This window comes from Pan troglodytes, chromosome 3 (assembly GCF_028858775.2).
Source record: "Pan troglodytes isolate AG18354 chromosome 3, NHGRI_mPanTro3-v2.0_pri, whole genome shotgun sequence".
Taxonomy (NCBI): Eukaryota; Metazoa; Chordata; class Mammalia; order Primates; family Hominidae; genus Pan; species Pan troglodytes.
In genome coordinates, this window is record NC_072401.2 from 55,791,072 (window position 1) to 55,805,836 (window position 14,765).

The 14,765-nt window shown below is 35.7% G+C and overlaps 2 protein-coding genes and 1 long non-coding RNA gene across 8 annotated transcripts in view; 1 reads left to right on the plus strand and 2 right to left on the minus strand.

The window, feature by feature from the left end:
- LOC107974290 (uncharacterized) overlaps positions 1–14,765 on the plus strand; it is a 52,432-nt gene that overhangs the window by 14,297 nt on the left and 23,370 nt on the right. The gene's annotated exons all lie outside the window — the stretch shown is intronic.
- On the minus strand, positions 1,814–7,983 carry EPGN (epithelial mitogen). Its single transcript, NM_001242623.1, has 5 exons — positions 7,892–7,983; positions 7,286–7,375; positions 4,165–4,285; positions 3,301–3,453; positions 1,814–1,890 (listed from the first exon to the last, which is right to left on the minus strand). Exons 1-5 carry the CDS (start codon positions 7,932–7,934, stop codon positions 1,833–1,835), a joined length of 465 nt encoding a protein of 154 aa, NP_001229552.1. The 5' UTR covers positions 7,935–7,983; the 3' UTR covers positions 1,814–1,832.
- The window catches only part of MTHFD2L (methylenetetrahydrofolate dehydrogenase (NADP+ dependent) 2 like), a 154,625-nt gene continuing 153,221 nt past the window's right edge, over positions 13,362–14,765 (minus strand). For all 5 annotated transcript variants that reach the window (XR_010156568.1, XM_016951591.4, XM_009447736.5 and 2 more), the window contains one exon: positions 13,362–14,764. Coding sequence is in view for 4 of the 5 variants with exons in the window: in XM_009447736.5 (XP_009446011.2) it covers positions 14,652–14,764 (113 nt within the window). In the remaining variant the exon portion in view is untranslated. The remainder of the gene's footprint in view (position 14,765) is intronic.

A 14,765-nucleotide genomic window follows, 5' to 3' on the forward strand; every position in this document is an offset into this window, starting at 1 on the left:
AATGAATGAAAAGTTATAATTTAATGTAAATGAAAGGCTTGTTGCTGGACTGCCATTGCAAGAATAGTCAAGTTTGATCCTCTTTTCACCACTCATGATCAAAATTGTCTTGCTTATCTACATCACAAATGGAAAAAAATAGAGTCCATTGTTTTAGACTGAATCTTAAAAAATGATAGCTATTATTACTCTCTAATATTTTATATTTCCTTCAAAAATAAATTATTATTTTACAAACTAAACCCTAAAACATACCTAAGATAATATCGAGTAGTGTTTCAGGGTTAGAGGTGGGGTTGAGGTCCATCTCAACATGCTGATGTTGAGGATCTCACCGGCAATGCAGATTTGGAAAAACATTTCCTTATTCCACTGTCAAGTTTTAGAGCTAAGAGGGCCTTGTAGAAGATGAAACAAAAGCACAAATAAATTAAGCGACCTGCATATGACTGTTTGAATTAAGTGGCAGAAATATAACTAAGAGGAAGGATACTGATTTTTTTTTTTTTTTTTTTTTTTTTTGAGATGGAGTTTCGCTCTTGTCACCCAGGTTGGAGTGCAGGGTTGCCATCTCGGCTCACTACAACCTCTGCCTCCTGGGTTCAAGTGATTGTCCTGTGTCAGCCTCTGGAGTAGCTGGGATTACAGGCATGCACCACCACGCCCAGCTAATTTTTGTATTTTTAGTAGAGACAGGGTTTCACCATGTTGGCCAGGCTGGTCTCAAACTCCTGACCTCAGGTGCTCCATCCGCCTCGGCCTCCCAAAGTGCTAGGATTACAGGCGTGAACCACCGCGCCTGGCCTGGATACTGATTATTATTATTTTGACTGTTACTCCATTTTTTTCTCTCCCTCTATGTGCAAATCTGTTAACAAGTGTTCAAAAATGATAAAGTTTCCACATGCTGTCGTCTGGTGAAAAAATTCTATGTCCTGTTTTTCAGTTTCTATTTTAGGGCCAATTGTAGACTTTTATTCAGTAGGAGACTTCCAGGATTTCGGTCCAAATGAATGGTCACCAGGTAATTCCACTGATAACTGGAAGAAGTGATGAACAAAAGCATTAGGGACCAATGAGTCCAACACAAAGTTTTATAATCCATGTAGAAATGGAAATGCTTTGCCTACTCCAGACTTGATATCCAGATAGCTTCAGTCTTCAGAAACTCTTTAGTTTATTCCATTATTTCACATAGAAAGGCTGTATGTTGTTACAAGCTGTGTATGATTTGTATTTGCCTTGGACATTCCCTTCTGTTTTCAGTGGCTTAGATTTAAGACACATGTTTGGTTCACTGGAGGTACCTTAACATTGATTTCATTCTAAAAGCTGACATCACATTCTTTTAGACACCATGAAAACAACAAGTTTGGGATAAGGTTCATTGAGCAAATAGACTTAGAGAGGCCCATCTAGGTGGTAAAAAACGCTGGGTAGTAAGAACATGAAGAACCCAAGCGAGGCATTGCTTTGGCTTGCTGCAAGGTTGATTATTATTCCCATGAAAATTCACATCTGACACAGCCAGGAGCATGAAACTCAGTCCTTCTGTGGTGAGAATAATAACCACACAACAACAAAAAACCCAGAGTGAAACTATGAATTTGACTTGTGTCACTGCAGCTTGTTCACTTGGCTTCCATCACTCCTTAAGGATGGCAAAGTCTAAAGGCCAATGCTGAATTTTATCTTCTCATTTCATTGTGATCCCAACTTTCATTATTTTCGAGTCTAGTCAGGTTGACAAGTTTTGTTGTTTCATCTGAAAACTTTAATTTTGGGCTCACTGATCTCTACAGATGCCTTGATGAAAATTCTTCACAAAGGCCTCACAGTGGTCGTCTTTCTCCAGAACAGACATTGTAAGGTGATTTCAATTTTAGACACCTGAAACAGAGCATTGGTTTCCATATGAATTCGACTGTGGTTCATATAGGTCATTGAAGCTTACATAAATGCACCCTGCAGCAGTTGCTCTTGGTGTCCCATCCAGATCCCCTTTACCCATTGGTCAACCCATCCCTCAGCAGCTGTGGGCATTAACAGGCTCACGGCAGCAGTCTTCTCCCAAGGTCTGCCCATGGCCAACTGAGTGCCCTGCCAGGAAATTGCTGGGAGATTACAAGCCCCTGTTCTTTACCCCACATGAATCCATGATTGAATAATTTGGGATATTGAAATCCAGATGCCTCATCTCCTTGGGAGAGGTCTACACTGCTATTCACATTCTAGATCTCCCTGTGGAATCAGGTTGGGGCTACACTTCAGTTAAAGCCACATCTTTGCTTAGCTTCTTCTTGTGCTCCATCTGCTTTCCTTACTTTATTACAGGTTTCACCTAAAATAAAGGTAGAGTACTCCCTCAACCAATCACATGCACAGCAATCTCTATCTGAAGGCTCCGCTTCTAGGAAATCTGACCTCAGAGAGCCACCTTAGTAATGTGGAAAAGTCTTACCCTCTCCTCCTCCCCCTTATTATTATTATATTTCTTGGTCTCTTAGGCAAATCTACAACTGATATAATATAGATTTGATTCTCTCTAAAATGCATTTGTTAAGCAAAACAAACTTTTCTAATTTTGAACAGGCAATTTTGGTCATTTAGAAATGACAACTTATTAGAGTACAGCAAGGGAAATAATGTATTTATATTTTTTGTTAGGGTATCTCACTTTACTTCTTGACTTTATCCTAGTTACATGGATTTAAGGAAAAATTACTCATGTGAAAAAAACAAGAAATAAGAATGAATATGTAAATAATTACAATTATTTGTGATTATCTTCTTAGGTTTTTAGCAGAAGACAGTATCTTCTGAAGATACCCCCAGTTGACGCCTGGGAAGAAATGGCCAATGTTTGTCACACATTTTTATTCAGTTTTTACTTGTTTCTTGATTTTATTTCACTCAACAAATATTTACTCAGTGTGTGTTGTGTGCTAGGCATAGTGTAAGGCACTGAATATACAATTTTGAACAAGACATACTTAGTCCCTACTTTCTTGGGGCCTGCTGTCCTCCTCATTTATAATTTTGATATGGGCAGACAGAGATAGGATGAAGGGAGACTGTATGTTTAAACTCTCCTATTACAACTGAAGGCAAATTTTTACCACTCGTCTGGGTTTATGAGAAAAGGCATGAAAAATATTACATAGAAACGTTTTGCCAGATTACAGCTCTTTTTTAATTAAAAAAATTTTACATGTCAGTGCCTGACACATTATAGGGCCTGAATAAATATTTGTCAAACGATTGCATATGAAGTGACTTCATATTTTGTCTTTTTCATACCTCTTTCTTATATAGCAGTAAAAAATAACAAGAAAACCACTTAATAGTAATCCAACACCAATCCCAATTGCAATGTATTTTTCATAAGAATCCACAGCATATGAAGTTAAAGTCAAGTGCTCACACCTTTCTCCAGTATAACCAGTAAAACACCTTTAAAAAAAGAAAAAAAGTTTAATTTTAAACCTACGGTGGTAGAAATACAAATAACCTGTTTCAATAAATTTAAAAAAATAAATGGAAATAAGGAATTTAAATTAAAGAGGCAAATACCAAATGAAAGCCAATCTGTTACGGGCAATGAAGCAGCTATGAATTTTCCAATAATCATTAAGGCCCCATATTTTCCCTTCATTAGTAGAGGGAAAAGGTAGTATGCTTGCATAATTTACTCTAGAAAAATCATTAGCCTATTCTTCCATAGGCAAATACTGAGCAAATCATGATCATAAAAATAGTATCTTAGTTGCTCTAGAACTTCATATTCCTGTAATGTTTTTGCCTTAGTTTGCTTCATTTCATCCTGAAAACAACCCCAAAACTTAAAATCACCTTTGCATGTTGTTAAAAATGCAGGTTCTGATTCAATAGTTCTGGGGTAGAGCATAGATCCTGCATTTCTAACAAGCACCCAGGTTCAAGAGATGCTGCTAATCTGGGAACCATGTTTTTAATTAATGAGAATTAAATAGTTTAGACAAAAGATTCCTTAGATATTCAAATATGTAGAGGCCTGTCAAGTCATGTTCAGATTATGCACCCTTTTAAACTAAAGAGAGAAAAGTGTGGAAATGTACTATATGAAACAACAGAGACATAAACTCATCTCCTGTCTCTAGGACTTGGATATTTCTTTGCATTTACCTGCAGATGGCTTTCTCTAGCTCATGGTGGAATGCACAAGCACCGTTGATGCAGTAACTGTTATGATCTTCCAGGCAAAGGTGTGAGAACTTCAAGGCTATGGGTCCTTCTATGTTGTCAGCTAGGAAAAGGAGATACAATGTTAGCAAATGAAATGTGTCTTACTTTTATGGTAAATTTTTAATACATATGTAAATAAATTTTTAATTTTAAGGATATTTGGGGGTGGTGCTGTGTCCTTTAAACTATTGATTCTCTTAGCAGGTTGTATTCACAAGGGCTGGGTTAATATCATCTAGACATATGACACATTATTAATTAATTAGGGGATGGAGGTGGATTGATGATTGTTTCACTTTTTAGAAGCAATGCAGTAAGACAGAAAAGGCAACAAATTCACCAAAAGGTGGCAGCATTGGTTCTAGTCTTAGCAGGTTATTTTGAGCGATGCTTCCCAGACTTGTGTCTGAATACTAATTAACATAGAAGATCTCACATAATATTTCGATTTTCTTCCTTTACACCTGAGAAGTCAGCACTTGCGAAGATTTGAATTTACACTTGTGAGATAATAAACAAGATTCTTATTCCTGATTCTCTGATGTACAAAAGACAGACCTATGCCATTCTTGGTGTTTATGCAGTGGGAGTGACCCTTAGGTAAAATTGCCTAATTGAGTCCTTTGGGGCATACTTTATTGATTCTTAAATTTTTCTCAAACAGAATTAATGGCATTTTACTTGTCATTTTTATAAATAAACATATTTCCTCATCATTATGATAAAGGTATACCATATTTGCCTTGCTAAGATTAAGAGAATCTTACTTGTTTGTAGGGAAAAAACAGTTTTAAAAGGCATTCTTTTTTATATTAAAAATGCTAAATCTTTAGATGTTAAGATTACAAACAAAATACTATGTTGTATTACTTTATTTTGGTGAGAACACACATTATCTTCTAATTCACGTTCATTTTGTTGAATAGGATGAATATAATTTATCATTTTAATAATTAATTCTCAGGCAGTGAGAATTTTCCATTATAAACTGTGCTGGGTGCTTTCTATTTCAAGACTAAACAAGTTCGATTAAGCCTGAAACTAGATTTGGTAGAAAAATGTGAGAATTAAGCCATTTCTAAAGAAAAGTTATACCAGAGAGACTCATCTTTCCCCTAAGAATGAGAATGATCATAACTTTATAAAAATTTTTCTAAGATACTAGATTGATATTTTTAAGTTAGATAAAAAACAAAAGGAAAAATTAAAGTTCTCCATCAAGAAAGCAAAGGAAAAATACAGAAATGATATACAGTTGTACCTCCGTATTCGTAGGTTCCACATCTGTGGATTCAACCAACCTCATAGGGAAAATATTTGAAAAAAAAGCATCTGTACATAACATGTACTGACTTCTTTTCTTGTCATTATTCCCTAAACAATGCAGTATAACAACTATTTGCATAGCGTTTACAATGTTTTAGGCATAACTAATCAAGGGATGATTTAAAGTACATGGGTGTGTGTCTATAGGTTATATGCAAATATTTCACTATTTTATATAAGGGATTTGAGCATCTGTGGATTTTGGTACCCTCTGGGCAGGAGGAGGAGGTCTTGGAACCAATGTTCAACCAATAACGGAGGATGACTGTATTGGATTCCTTTTTACCATTATTATTACTTGTAACTCAAAATATTTTATTTGCTGTTCACCATTAAGGAAGAAAAAAAATTTAGTACTGAGCATGCTATTACGAAGTCAGTCATTGAGAGAAAACTATGCTTCTTTAATTTTCTGCAGTATATTATCTTCTTTTTTTTTTTTTTTTTTTTTTTTTTGAGACGGACTCTCACTCTGTCACCCTGGCCGGAGTGCAATGGCCCCATCTCAGCTCACTGCAGCCTCCACCTCCTGGGTTCAAGCAATTCTCCTTCATCAGCCTCCTGAGTAGCTGGGATTACAGGCATGCGCCACCATGTCCAGCTAATTTTTGTATTTTTAGTAGAGACAGGGTTTCACCATGTTGCCCAGGCTGGTCTCAAACTCCTGACCTCAGGTGATCTGCCCGCCTTGGCCTCCTAAAGTGCTGGGATTACAGGCATTAGCCACTGTGCCAGGCCAGTATAATATAGTACTGAATATAATAATTCTAATAAGGTGTTTCCTCTTTGTTTGAAGGCTTAGAAGACAAATAGTTGGCTAAAAGTTATTCTATAACCCACATTGATTTCGTTTTGCAAATCAACAGATATTCAAAAAATCAAATGGGTAAAATATTTCGAGACAATCATTTAAAATTTTAAATTATTGGTGACATGAAGAACACTGAGATATGACAATCTTCCTTTATTTGCCTGACTCTGAGTGTAAGACATTGTTTCCTCTGTCCTAAATCAAATTGCCAGCCTTCACATAGCAATCAGGATGTGATTTGCAGAAGAATCATAACCACTCAGTCACAGGTCTTGGTAAGCAACAAGCTTTCCAAGTTTCACCTCTAAGAGTTTAAACAGATTAGAGAAAGAACGCTGATCCTCAAGAGCATCCAGAAGCCACTGTGATAATAATTAAGTGCAAAAGAAAATATATCATTACCATCAACAACAAAAATTGGGTACAAGTGGTTAGGAAATACAGCATATACTAAAATAACAACAAAAACTCCAAAGCAAACAAGAAAAAAAGGTCATTCCAAAGATGAGGGAAAGTGCTGTTCATCTTGTAGCCATAATGTCTTTGGCATCAAAGCTTATAATCACAGATCAAAATATAATGCCGCTCATCAAGAATGCCAAAATGGGGACAAACTGTCTCTGTACACACAGGGGTTATTGGGAACCAAGCAGAAATGAAGCAGAAAATGTGGCCTGTTTCACATTCAAGACAGTAACTGAAGACAGCTTTTGTCTCATTTGCTTAACTTCCTCCTTTTAAAAAGGCAATTATTTCCTGGCACATTTATCTGTCACTTCAATTTAACAGCATCCTGCTAAAAGAGCTGATTATCTAATAATAAAATATATATTAAAAATGGCCAATATTGCTTTTATCACAATCCAAATTTCTCTCCCAAGTTTTAGAAAAGTCTTGTGAAATATGAAAATGGGAAGAAAATACCTTCTGTTTTGTTAACTGTCCAGTTACCTTGCTGGGCTGTGATTGGAGGTGTTACAGTCACGGCTGCCTCTTCAGTCAGTGCTGTCATTGCTGTATTAAAGGGGCAAAAGCATCTTTAACAGAGAGCCTCCTTCTATGTACAAGCAACAGATGGAAAGTATTCTTATTCTGTTTATTCCAATTTCTATTTTTTTAATTTATTACAGTTGAAATCCATAACGTGACTAGGGCAACATACTTACAGTTTCTCATCCATTCCATTGACTATATTAGGATTAAAGCAAATAAAAACCCAATATTTAAGACCATTGATACATTTACATATTAATTAAAAAATAAGAACACTATAGTATAGTAGCTAAATGTATCAATTACTCTTCAATTGTATAAAGCAAACATTCTGGAGGTCTCAAAAAAGGTGTCAAAATATATTAGGAAAGGAACATACAGGACATAAGAAACTAAATTAATCCACAGATTCATTACTCTGATCTTTGTCATAAAGAACAACTGTTAGAAGCCAACTTCTCTCTAATGCAGAGAAAATAAATTCTATTCACATTTTACACTGATATAAAGTTAACAAAACAAAAGGAAATTACCTACCGTTGAATAAAAGATAGACTGATATTGGAACTCCCAAAGCCATTTCCTGTAGTTGCTTAACTTTCTTTCTCTTATCCTTCTAGACTGACGGGTGGAAGGTTTTTATTGAGCTCTCTGAGTCTTTGTTGCATTTATATTTCATGAAGCGTCATCTGGCAGTTCTTACCAATCAAAAAAATATGTACTTCTGGCAGCAGCAGAAAGCCTCTGGGCGCTCACGCACTTGGTTAGAATACCTGTATTATCTAGCAATGTGATCAAGTTTTCTTTTGAAACACTGGTTTCCTGTTACCTGTGGGCATAATCATGTATGTAAAAGTACTTAAAACAACAAGAACAAAATGTAATTTCAGGAAAGGCTACCATTGGTGTGAAGAGAACTATACCAGCTCAAACTATGCTAGAAACCTATACGGGAGTTCAACAAACATAACTGCAAATTAGGAAGCAGCATAACCTGTTTCTAAAAGAAATATACCTGAAACTATAGTTGGTTATACCACCTTTTATTACAGACTATAAGTTCCATTTCAAATCAAGATAATTTGTTAATTTAGTTGCAGAGAACAGTTAAATTTGTGAAAACACAGAGGTTTCATATTCCATTTTAGTGTTTGTTTCTTAGTTTTACTATGACAAGTGCTGTAAATAAAATTATTTTTAATAGTATAATATTCACCTTTCTGTCATCCTGCTATTTAACATTTTTCTGAGTAAATGAAATGGGCTGCCATATTCCAGGAAAAACAATGCTTAAATCTGCATCCCAATGATTAAGCTACAGAGAACCAGTAAAGTACCAACATAATGATAATAGCAATAATAATAATATTAAAATTCTCCATTAAGAGAAAATTAAGATGACATTTAGTTTGGATACATCCAATGAATAGAAAGTTTCTAAGTTAATACAACATTCAAATTATTTCTCAAGTTCATCTAGTTGTAATTATTAAAGTGGCACTTTAAAGGCCAAAATATTTTACAACTATATTTTACAACTACAGAAATTTTCACTTGCCCCAAATTAATATAAATGGTTTATAAATATATCTTCCTGAGGCATTGAGTCTTTCTGTCTGGAATTTCAATTCCTTGTATTTTCTTGAAACTTGAAACCTCAAAACCCTAAAAACATATTCAAGTCAAGATAGGTTATCTTTTGCATCATGTCCACTCAGCAAATTAGATTTACCAGAAAGGAGCCCTTTCACTATTCAAATATAAATGTGGTGTTAGAAATCACACAAGAACAAGCTTGTTGAACTCATTATAACTTGGGCAATCACTTGCCACAGGAGTCATCATTTTAAAGTTAAAATAATATAATAGTACTTGGCTCACTTTAAATGTGTCTACATTTTGCATTTCTACTTTTGTAGGTTTTTAAAAAACTGTTGATTACTAAGTCAATTTCTAGATAATATATTTCCCAGGCAAATAACATTTGAATTATAAATTGAACAATCGTCTTTGCACCATTGCTGAGAATTTAAAAAGAAATCATTTACAAAAGATTAAATAAACCATCACAATTCTTTTTGTAGTTTCTGGAGGGAGATGTTAGGACTCATATTAAATACTTTTTTTTTTTTTTTGAGATGTTTTCTCGCTCTGTCACTCAGGCTGGAGTGCAGTGGTGCGATCTCAGCTCACTGCAAACTCCTCCTCCTGAGTTCATGCCATTCTCCTGCCTCAGCCTCCCGAGTAGCTGGGACTGCAGGTGTCTGCCACTAGGCGCTGCTAAGTTTTTGTATTTTTAGTAGAGACGGGGTTTCACTGTGTTAGCCAGGATGGTCTCGATCTCCTGACCTCGTGATCCACCCACCTTGGCCTCCCAAAGTGCTGGGATTAAATAGTTTATTTCTAAGACTGAGACATCAAAGTACAAAGATTATCTTTGTAAAAACTCTTAACTGTAGCTAGTGCAGTCCTTTGCACTTTACAGGTTTCCCTACACATCTCAATTCTTTCTCCAGTAACCCTGGCCCAAACAAATCCAGTGCCTAACATCTAGTAAATACTCAATGAATCTGTCTTCAGAGAATAAGGAAATAAATAGGCATTATTTCTATTCTCACATGACAAATGACAAATTGAGGCCCAAAAGAATTAAGTGACTTGCCAAAGGACATGCCTAGAGTCAGCACTTCAATCCTGGCCAGGTGCAGTGGCTCATACCTGTAATCTCAGCACTTTCAGAGGCTGAGGGAGGAGGATTGCTCGAACCCAGGAGTTTGAGACCAGCCTGGGCAACAGAGCAAGACCCCGACTCTACAAAAAATAAATTAGCTGGGCATGAGTTACTTGAGAGGCAGAGGTAGGAGGATCACTTGAGCCTGGCAGGTCAAGGCTGCAATGAGCCATGATTACACCATTGCACCCCAGCCTGGGCTACAGACCCTGTCTCAAACATCAAAACAAAACAAAACGAACAAAAAAAAGGACTTCAATTCTATATTTACAGATTCTAAATCGTATGCTCTTTCCATTTACCTAGCTGTGTTCTCTTGTAGTAGTTGTTGTACTGATCTCAAAAGAATTCCCTCAATTATCTCCTAAAATCAAGCTTTAAATAAATTACCTTTATTAGAAAAAAAACTAAATATTTAATTAACTGTGATTTTCACTCACATCTGTGCTGAGAGATGGAACTGAAGCCTCTCTGGTAAACTGGGCCACTTAATATAGAAACCCATCTTCTGCTTTAGCTTATGGAGTATACCAGAAAGTAACTTTAAGTCATCAAACATGTTGCCTTTCCTCTGGGGCCCATACTCATGGCTCCCACTTAACAATCTTTACAGGAAAGTCCACTCCCTTCACATCTTCAATCCTCTCACCCAAAAGTCCTTTCTCCAAATCCTAAAGAATGGGGGGCAGATGGATACTGTAAGGTGGTTTTTCTGATATCTTTATTCATTCTTAATATGCATTAAAGCAGGTTAGGGTGAGAAAGGAGAAGGAAATGAGAGGCTAAGAGCTCCACTACTACTTTTCTCTCATGCCATGTTTCCAGTCTTTTCAATTTACTTATCTCTCTTCTTCTAGAAGTTTATGCTAGAAGAGAGAATCTCTGAAAGTTTATTCTTCCCTCCTCTTTCTATCTTTTTTTCCTGGCTGTTTCACTAACTTAACCAAAATTTATTACTGGTCATTGGCAGAGAATGGTGATCAGTTCATTGATTCTCTCTCTAAGTTTATTCTATCACTTTCATGGATTCAGTTGCATTCATTCATAAAATATTGAATGACTACTATATCCATGGCACTAGGCTGTGTGAGATGATATTTGTAAGACAAATAGAGAAATCATGCATGGATTCTGACTTCAAGGAACTAAAGGGTTCTAGGCAAAGTACATACATAACTGCAGTACTGGGTAGGGAGTGACAACTGCCATGAATGTGTGCATAAAAGCTCTGAGAGCTGAGGACTGACATTTTTCATGGACAAGTTTCATTTGAAGTGAATCTTAAATAGCAAGTAGGATTTAGACACCTAGTAATAAGAGAAAGGACTTCGGGGTGAGGGCAGGACTTGAGGGAAGGCAGAGTGTAGTAGTAAAAGGAGTGGCTTCTGACTCACATCATCCCTACAGACTTTGTTGTGAATTCAGATTCCACCTTTTCTATCTATTTGGCCTTGGCTGAGGCTTTTTAATAACCAGGAGGGTCAATAATTTTCTCATCTATCAAATGGAGATTGTCAATAATGAGCAAAGACAAAAAAAAAAGGCATTTTGGGAGGCCAAGTCAGAAGAATTGCTTGATCCCAGGAGTTTGAGACCAGTTTAAGCAATATAGTGAGACCCTTCTCTACAAAAAATTAAAAACTTAGCTGGGCATGGTGGCACTCGCCTGCAGTCCCAGCTACTCCAGAGGCTGAGGTGGGAGGATTGCTTGAGCCTTGGAGGTAGAGGCTGCAGTGAGCAGTGATCACACCACTGTACTCCAGACTGGGAAACAGTGAGACCCTGTCTCAAAAAAAAAAAAAGAAAGAAAGAAAGAAAAGAACAAAAGAGGAAAGTATTTAGCACATGCTAGGTGCTCAGTTAAGGATAGTTGTTACTATTGAACAAGTGTAGAAAGACACAGAGTGTGTATAATGGTTACCAAGGCCAGGAATTTAGTGTGTCAGTATATGCTGACGAGTCCTAAATTCTTATCAGTAACTATGAATTCTTATCCTCTTCCTAGACTGATATTACTTCAGAATTCTTATCTATGTATTATGTCATCACCTCAAACTTAACATATTTTAATCTGAACATATTATCTCTACTCCAAAGTCAGCTCCCTTTTACAATTTCCTCATGTTAGTCAATGATAACATCTTCTGACCTCTAACTACAATTCTGGTAACTTGCTAAATACTGCCAAATTCTGATTTATCCACTCCTCTAATTTATTTTTGCATACTTATCCAGCTGTACCACTTTCCAAAACAAACCTTTCATTTTCGTCTAATTGCAACTCTTGCTTTCATACATATATGGTAAGCTCATAATCATTTCTGTAACTTTATTATGTTCTTTAGGGCGCTCTTTACAGATACTTTACAGATACAGATATGATAGGAGAAGAAAACCATCTCTATGCTCCTCCACAAGACCAACATGTCTATCTTTTAAGGACTTCAAATACTTGTAAAGTTATGGTTCCAATAAATTGACTTTACCTCTGTACTATGTTGACTCTTTCACCGAATCTTAGTCAGGCTCCTCTGAGCTCTCTCCCTGATCAGGTCTTGATCTAGACCCATGGAGCCCAGTTTTAGCAAAGAATCCTGTTAAGTCAGTTTATGGAGGGTCCCTCACCATTGCTATTTTATCTAGTTTCTAATCCTCTTCCCTTGATATCTAAGTCTTTGGCCTGCTGTTATCAAGCATCCTGACAAGCCAGTTTAGCAAGAATCCCCCTACCCTGAATATCTAAAGTTCCTCTTAGTAATTTTCCATCCACCAACCCCCTAGCTCTGCTCATTGGCTATAAATCTCTTGCTGTCTATGTTGTATTCATAGTTAGTTCAATCTCCTTCGTCCACTGCAATAGTGTTAACATCTTCTTGACTGTTTTAAACAAGTGTCAGAGTAATTTTTCTTCTACAGCATTTTAATTAGTTTATGGGAAGTCTAAATTCTGAATGATATTCCAAAGGTACCCTTCCTGTACCTCTATTGAGGTAGAGCTCAAAATTACACTCTTCACATTTTCCACATACATGTATTTTAGTCACTTTGTTTTGGGAGTCAGGAACCCTTAAAAATTAAAGAGGCCCTTTCTGAATGTTTGCTTGGAAACTTTAAATTTAAACTTCCATCAGGTTTATCAGACAACAATTGATCTGAACTGACTGTGGAATATGCTATATAAACTTTTCTTTCACATTTTAGAAACTTGTACATTTCTCCAGGATGTAGTAAGGAAATGGGTAAGAAATTTGTATCTACAGAAAAAAAGAATACAGCTTTGCTTCAAATTGCTTTTATTATACAGTTGCAATGGTATTAATTATAAACATCAAGTCTATTTTCACACAAATCGTCACGAGTACACACTGATAAAGACATGCGCTGGGTAAGAGTCATTACTGGTACATAAACATACTGGGATTTGGGCATAAAAACACAGTATCAATTAATAGCTTTAGCAGTCTCAAAGCAGACTTCAATGACATTCATATATATTTCCTAATTTAAATTGTGTTAGAAACGTTGCATCTACTTTGAGGAACAAATTCTATAACAGCAGAGGGAAGACGGGTAGGCAAGAAGGCAGGAGATTTTTAGCTGTATACTAAGGTTTAGTTTTGGCACATTGAAAGTATCATGTTTTCCTATTAGATTTCTGAATTTGTGAACAAACATTAACAGTTGCTGTTCTTTAATATGACCTCATTCATACTATATTTGTGGGAAAATACAACTTTAGTTTTTTCTGTTTACTTATTTTTTGATTTTTCCACTATTGCTCAGTGAAGGTACTATCCAAATATTTTTTAGAAGAAAGAAACGAAGTTTAAACCTAACACATTCTTCATGTATTTTTACTGTGGCAAGTAGTCATTCACAATGTGATATAATCATTACTCTTAGTAGTCATTCACAATGTGATAAAATCATTACACTTCCAAACAGCATTGCATTTTCTGCCTTCCCGGAATATTTTCCTTTCCTTAAATAGAACATCATTTCTCATTAGGATGGACTTATAGGATGCATTTGGGGGATAGTTGAAATCAAGATTTTATTTTCAATAATAATATTTTCAATATTTTCAATATTTCAATATTTTTCTTGTAGTAAGCAAGCTCTTTTTTAGCATATGACATAGATCATAAAATATATTAAAAATGTTAGCATGCAAGTAGCAAAACCTAAGTTACATTTTATACGGGTAACCATTTGGCTGACAGGATATTTGTTGTAAACATACTCTATGTAATATTTAATTGTGTCAAAAATATATTTATTTATTATGAGCCCTTTATTGTTTTAATGTTATGAACAAATACCCTCAAAATAAACAATCGTTACTAAAATTTTCATTGGAATTGTTTTGGTTGTTTTCTTAAAACTCAAAATAAATTAGCAGGAAATGCATAAAATTATGTGAATCATTTGATTCACAATGATTTCACCCATGAAAAAATAAATACCATGTAGAAATAAATAACTTTGTAGTAAAATATAAAGGTTTTACCCTTTGTCAAATAAACAAATAGCATGACTTCAGTTTGCTTTATCCTTTCATGTGATCTAGTAAATGATTTTTTTAGCTGCCAGAAGGGTGTTCTTCAGAAGCATTGCCACTGTCATGGGTCCCACACCTCCTGGAACTGGAGTGATAAAGCCAGCTTTCTTTTTAACAGC